We start from the raw sequence: 7,189 nt of genomic DNA on the forward strand, positions 1-7,189 counted from the left end.
TAAACTCAGACTGTTCTACGGATTGTGGTGCTGGGGATCTGGGATTACATCGAAAACAAAATAGAGGTATGACCAGTTTCTATCCCCAGATCCTAGAAGCTGCGAAATGTTCTCTCATCTATCACAAGAGCCCAGCTCTGTCCAGCATGCACCTGACCACAAGGGTGCCGCTTGGGTGGGGGAGGTTGGGAGGGGGCAAAACCTGGCATTTTTCAACTAAAGAATTTTCTTTAAAACGTGCCTTGAGATCCACAGAATGTATATAGTTAAATCAACTTGAAAAGCCTCTGAGATGTACTTTAAAACAAATAGATTTACTTGACTCACCCAACCATGGTGCACTGGTCAGGGAAGCTGTAGACTTTCTTAGCCTGGTGTCCACTCTGCTCCATGGAGATGTAGCTGCCGCATGAGGTGAGGTCTCTACAGTGCTGGAGGCCCAACTGCTGCCTGTGATTTGTGCAGTAGTCTGAGGCCAGGCTAAGCTTAGGAATCCAGTGTCAGCTATTTTTCTTTCTCTCCTCCAACTGTATTTTAGTCTCTTTGGGTCCAAACCTGGGAGCCTATACAGAGGGGTCCTGGCCTCAGAAAGGCTCACACAAGGCAGGGCTCCAGCAAGCATAGAGAAAGTGCCCAAGGCTTAAACACATAGACTACATCCCTCCTCTACCTGTCCTGCCTTCTTGCTGCATTAAAGACTCTGCACTTGTGAAAGGTGACACACTGGCCCTGGATTCTTGCCATCTACAGATAAAGAGGCCCCTGTAAGCCATCAGTTCCCATTTTGTCAATGAAGGATTCACCTCAGTCTCTGACCAGGGTCTAGGATGTGGGATACAGGCCTAAGGTTGTCTAAACTAAGAGCTATAGGAGGGCTGGAGTCATGAGAAGAATGAAGAATGCTTGATCATGTTAGGAGGAAGAGGCCTCCTCAGAGAGAAAGCGCAGGCAGCTGGGGTGAACTTCTGGGAGGCGCAGGCTACCTGGAGAAGGTGGCCGGCAGCAGTGGCCTTCCCGGCTGCTCTCCAACCTGACACACAGCTGCTCTGGAACACTGAAGTCCACCCCTTCCTCAGGTGTTTGACGGGGCTGTGATCATCCTGTCCTTGGCCCCGATGGTGGCGTCCACTGTGGCTAACGGACCAAGGAGCCCCTGGGACGCCATCAGCCTCATCATCATGTTCCGAATCTGGCGAGTGAAGAGGGTCATTGATGGTGAGTAGCCTGGTGGGGGTGGCAATGAGGGTGAAGAGGCAGAAGCTGTAGCTATCCACTTGAGAAAGGAGGACTCAGGGTGGTACAGTCAGTGTTGGGTGTGGTGGGGGGGTGACCCATAGCATTGACAAAGCTAAGGCCGCCCTGTCTCTTCAGCATGGTATTCCGACACTACCCACATGGTCACGTGTCATACTTACCCATGAGAGCCCCACTTCCCAGCCCATGAAACTATTTATTTGGTGAGGGCAGGTGTTGTTTTTGAGACAGAATTTCAATATGTAGCCTTGGCTGTCCTAGTACTTGCTGTGTAGACCACGCTAGCCTTCAACTCACAGAGATCCACTTGCCTCTGCCTCCCAAGTAAGTGCTGGGATTAAAGGTGTGTGCCACCATACTGAGCTCTGATAGAACTCTGTATTGTGTGCAAGCAAGGCCAGCCTTCCCATAAGACTAGAAATCTCAACTCTGAAGAACACTGTCATAAAACTGGGACATGGTAGAGAAGGTAATGACCCAGGGAGAGTCTCTGGGGTCATCTTGGGGAAATGAAAGAAGACCCCAAGGCACTGGGCTCCCAAAAGTGGTCCTCAGATGCAAAGGACATTACAGAGAGGCTCACCTCGCAGACCTACTAGGACGGGCTGTCTTCCTTTCCAAAGAGGAGGTGCCCAGTGATTCCCAAGGACTTCCATACCCTCTCCTTATGCCAAGAGGCACCTCAGAGGACTGTCAGAACACAGCTTAGAACCACTATGATAGATGTTAAGGTCCTTTCAAGTCCTGAATTTTGGCTGCAATGATAGAGTTCTCCCAACAGCATCGGCTTGACAGGTGTAAGGCAGGCAGCTGACTTCCTGGGTCGTCTTGTCTGTGGAAGGGCAGCCTCTCACCTCCCAGCTGTGAACACGAGGACAGTGCTTCCTTCCCAAGCTTGGCTGTGTCTGTCATCACATTACAGCATCTTTACTGAACTGGAATGTGGGGGATCCACAACTTAGGAAGGATGGCTGGAGAAACTCATCGACACATTCTCCTCACGACAGATGGAGAAACTAAGTCAGAGAACAGAGGTCACACTGTGAATGGTGCTCAGAACCATGACTGAAGCCCAGCTCTCTCTCTCTCTCTCTCTCTCTCTCTCTCTCTCTCTCTTTCTCTCTCTCTCTATCTCTGTCTCTCTCTCTCTGTGTGTCTCTCTCTCACATACACACACACACCATGCACATACCACATACATAGCACACACAGAGACTATATACACCACACACTACACACACAACCCGCACATACCACATACATACCACATACACACACACCATGCTATATACACCACACACATCACATATACACCACTCACAAACACAGAAGTACATATAACACACATACCAATACACACACACTTCACATATCATATACACATCACATACAAACTATATACATCACACACACACACACACACACACACACACACACAATCTCAGCGCCTTTTGTGGCTGTTTGATTCATCCTTCCCACTCAGGATTCTATTCTGGGCTCTGTCCGGTGAGAACGTCTTCCCTCGGGGCAGGATAATGCCTTTCGATCCTGGCAGCTGTGGACAGCTGCACATTCCTCACTAGTAAAGGCTGACAACCCCTTTTGAACCTTCTCCTCAGATCACACTTGGGAACTAAGGAGTGCTAATTTGCCATTCTCACCCTGGGCGTGAACTGGTCTCAGGAACGGCCCAGGCAACAGCAGTTAGGAACAGCAATTAGTGACAGGCTGTCAGTGCTCACTCTGTCCTTCTCAGGGGGAGCATGTAGAAAGGTCTAGAATGCAGTGACAAGAGACATATATGACCTGTGCCTAGTTGGTCTGAAAAACCCGAAAGGGCTTTGAAAGGTGTGAGACCCTGGGGGGTAAAATGCAGAGGTCAAGGTGGTCTGGAGTTGACTCTGAAACTTCTGTGGGTTCTAAAACTGCTAAGCCCATGAGCCCCAGGGAGGGGCTTATTCGACTACTGCTATCTGAGAAATCATGGGGACCACACACTCAAAGCCCCGGCTCTCTCTCCGCATCTCCCTCGGTATTGGAAGTAGGATAATCTGTAACAGAAACCCAGGGTACCCTTGACCTACACACAGCACAAGCTTCCTTTTAAAAAAAACAACAAAAACAAAAACACAAAACAAGCAAAAAACAAACAAACAAAAAAACCAGAAGTCTGCAGAAAATGGCGGTGTCACTCACTACCTACAGGTGACATGGCACTTGCTCTCTACTTAGTACTAAAAACACTTTCTATTTTGTTGCTCTACTGCATATAACCTACCTTCTCAGAGGTACTTCATGGTCCAAGATGGCTGTACCAGGGTCAGTCACAACTCTTCTTCATACTCAGAAAGGCTGAAGGAAGAAAATATAAAACTAAAGGGGACTCCACACTAACCAGTATCAGTCTGTCTATCTGTCTGTCTGTCTATCTATCATCCACCCATCTTTTATCATCTAGTCATCTGTCTACATAACTACCTCAGAAATAGCCTTTATTAATGGATTATCTCCAAAAACCAAAAAGGCTACATTTCGGTTACACCCTATGCCTACAGGCTCTGAGGTCCCCAACTCTGCCAGAATTTTTCTTATGGACACCTGTAACTATAACAGAAGCTAGGATATAGTCATTTTTCTTGGCAGTTGTACCAACGCGCTCCAAAACTCCAGGGCTCTGTCACTTTGAAAAAGAAGGAACTAAGTTTGGGGTTTGGCCTCTCTGTGCTTCCTGGATGCTTTTGGGTACCTGTCCCCGCCCCACATGCCCACAGACTGAGCCTGGGCTCTGAAGCTGCTGCTGAATTCTGGGCTTGCTGCTCTGCAGTCTAAGCCCAGCTGCTGGCCAGCTCTTCACATGGCTCCCTCTGTCTTCCAGCCTACGTCCTGCCAGTCAAGTTGGAGATGGAGATGGTCACCCAGCAGTACGAGAAGGCCAAGGCCATCCAAGATGAGCAGCTGGAGAGACTGACGCAAATCTGTCAGGAGCAAGGGGTAATACTTTTAGATCTGCCTGCCTCTGCCCAGGCCTTGCTGAGGATCCTGCAATGTCAGTCATGTCAGGATGCCAGAGCTTGGGGGACTGCAGTCAGAGTGTCCTCAGCCCCTGAATCCAGACCTCCCCCAGCTCCCACCTGTGCCCTAGCCCCAACCTATGTTCCACTCACTGCAGGGCTCAGAAACTTGTGCTCAGTGGTTTCTTTGACTCCCCAGCCTCAGACTCCCATAGCTGACAAGTGTGGAAATCTGTGGACTGCCATCACAAATGGATCCTAGGAAGTGTCTCTATAGAACGGTGCTCATGTGCACACACACACACACACACACACACACACACATACACATCTTCAAATCATCCCCTCGGGATGCCTGTTTATGAACCCATTATTTTTCTGTACTTCGGGAACATGGCTTTTTGTTCTCACAAAGTATTTCTGAGGGACAAGAAGAGCCATGTGGACCCCACCCTCAGCACATTGTCCAGGGCCCCTTGGACCATGGCAGTCTTTAAGATAGGGGTTCTACTCTACAAAGGCAGTAGTGCAGCCCCGAGCAAGCTATTCTCTCACTGATGTACTGGCCTGGTCACCAGGGGCCTGCTCTGTGCTGGACTTGTGCTAGGCACCAGAACCCCATTCTAGGTGGGATATGGACCAGTTCTTTCCTCCTGGGAGCGTTGGGGAACTGCATTTGGTGGCCACAGCATATAAGAAGGCAGTCTGGTACCATGCATGCCCCACAGGGCCCTGTAGGCCATGGTCAGGGAAGGTTTGCAGAGAAGCTGACAACACAATGAGCAGGGCCATTTGGGAGATGGTCAAGTGGGAGGCCCAACATGAGAGTGGGGACTGAGCTGGGCTGCAGAGCCCACGCCCCTTGTGAGCTAGGGAAAGCTGCAGGAGGGTAGGATGGGCTTGGAGGGGCTCTGGGCTGATCAAGGCACCTGGAGGAAGGGGAAGTGTCTCTGTGGAAGTGTTAATCCTTCATGGATCTTTCTGGCTGCTTCCGGAGGGTGGGTGGGAGGGGACAGGTGGGGACAGAAAGCCAGAGCAATAGCAATCACCCGGGTGAGAGCTGACCTGGGTTTAGGCTGGGAGTCTGGGAAACTGGGACAGGAAAGCTGGAAGTGTTACCTAGAAACCAGCTCAGAGTGGATCAGGGAGATTTGGTTGGTTCCCTGTACAACAGGAGACCACCACTGGTGTTGGCAACTTTCGAGATTCAGAACAACATTGCATGGCTCCTAAACGTACAGATGCCCGACAGAGAGCACAGGCCACCATCAGCCATGCATGTGCTTCATGGGCACAGCACCACCACAGGCCACTATCAGCCATGCATGTGCTTCGTGGGCACAGCACCACCACAGGCCACCATCAGCCATGCATGTGCTTTGTGGGCAGGAGCTAACCGTAATGGCAAACTCCAGGACCCTGTACCACATGTCGTGTGCTCTGTGCTGTACAGGTTCAAGTCACTCCCCACGCGTAGTCTCTTCACTCGGGGTCTTGGGACCAGAACTTCCTCAGAGTGTGCACAGGAAAGAGCAATAAATAAGGAAGATCTGTGCTAGGTAGTGACATCTGGAAAAGAGATGAACAGAAATGAACGGTGGCGCACACCTTTAATCCCAGCACTTGGGAGGCAGAGGCAGGTGGATTTCTGAGTTCGAGGACAGCCTGGTCTACAGAGTGAGTTCCAGGACAGCCAGGGCTATGCAGAGAAACCCTGTCTCGAAAAACAAAACAAAACAAAAAACAACAAAAAAATGAACTGTTTTAATTAAAACAGTTAAAAAAACATACACACACACACACCGAAACCTGTCATCTTAGCTACGACTGCCTAGAGGGACAGACAGCTGGCATCCCCGTGGGCAGGGTTAGGGGGTGGTCGGGTGGAGCCGGACTCAGCTTCTGCTGAGAGAGTAGGGAGCAGGCCACTGCTCTCCAAAGCTGGAGCCCACTCCCCAGAGGCCAGAGACAGCACCCCACTGGCAGTATGAGGTTTAAGACCTGAAGGGAGTGCATGTCAGCCATGGATGTTATGTCAGGGTGTGGGCTGACCAAGAATGGCCTAAGGAAGAGATGGGTCCAAGCAGCCCTGTTACTTAGTGACTTGGTGGTGTGTGTGCTGATAGAACCTTGGTTTTGTTAATCTGAAAAATGGAGGTAGTAATGAAATCCTCAGAGGATTGTTATGAGATTTCGATACTGGCTAATGGTGGCTCACTCAAACTGCCTGCTCACTCATGCACACATGCCTGCCTTAGAAATAAACCCGAGTCCTGGCTTGCTGACGTATCCATCTTAGAGCCAGGACAGATCTAGGCGTCTCACCTGTAAACACTCTTCTCTCCCACCCCACCATCCCTTACCATCTTTTCTTTTCTTTTTTCCTTCTTTCTTTCTTTATTTCTTTTTTTTTTCTTCTCCAGACAGGGTTTCTCTGTGCAGCCCCGGCTGTCCTGGAACTCACTCTGTAGACCAGGCTGGCCTCGAACTCAGAAATCTGCCTGCCTCTGCCTCCCAAGTGCTGGGATTAAAGGCGTGTGCCACCACTGCCCAGCACCTTACTGTGTTTTCTGTTCAGGCTCAGTGAAAATATTGCTCCAAGTTGGTGGTGCATGCCTGTAGCAGCATTCAGAGGCAGAGACAGGAGGATTGTGAACTCAAGGTCAGCTTGACCTAAGAAGTGAGTTCTAGGCCTGAGATACATAATGAGACCCTGTCCTAAAAACATGAACGAACATTGCTCATGTCAGGCATGGGGCAGCCTGATCCACACTGGCCAGAGCGCGGCCCCTTACAGGCACGGCTCAGAAATCTCAGTAATCTACAGTGCCTCCAGAGTCTCCCACCTGCTGTCCACCTAGCCCCGCCCCACCCCCACCTAGCCCCACCTAACCCCGCCCCAGCCCTACCCCCACCTAACCCCG

The 7,189-nt window shown here is 50.4% G+C and overlaps 1 protein-coding gene across 4 annotated transcripts in view; it reads left to right on the forward strand.

Annotated features, from left to right (window-relative positions):
* Tmem266 (transmembrane protein 266) overlaps positions 1-7,189 on the forward strand; it is a 123,905-nt gene that overhangs the window by 95,806 nt on the left and 20,910 nt on the right. For all 4 annotated transcript variants that reach the window (XM_031344763.1, XM_031344764.1, XM_031344765.1 and 1 more), the window contains 3 exons: positions 10-66; positions 1,077-1,215; positions 4,130-4,245. In XM_031344763.1, coding sequence (XP_031200623.1) covers positions 10-66; positions 1,077-1,215; positions 4,130-4,245 — 312 coding nt within the window. The remainder of the gene's footprint in view (positions 1-9; positions 67-1,076; positions 1,216-4,129; positions 4,246-7,189) is intronic.

Source organism: Mastomys coucha, unplaced genomic scaffold (assembly GCF_008632895.1).
Source record: "Mastomys coucha isolate ucsf_1 unplaced genomic scaffold, UCSF_Mcou_1 pScaffold23, whole genome shotgun sequence".
In the NCBI taxonomy this organism is placed as follows: domain Eukaryota; kingdom Metazoa; phylum Chordata; class Mammalia; order Rodentia; family Muridae; genus Mastomys; species Mastomys coucha.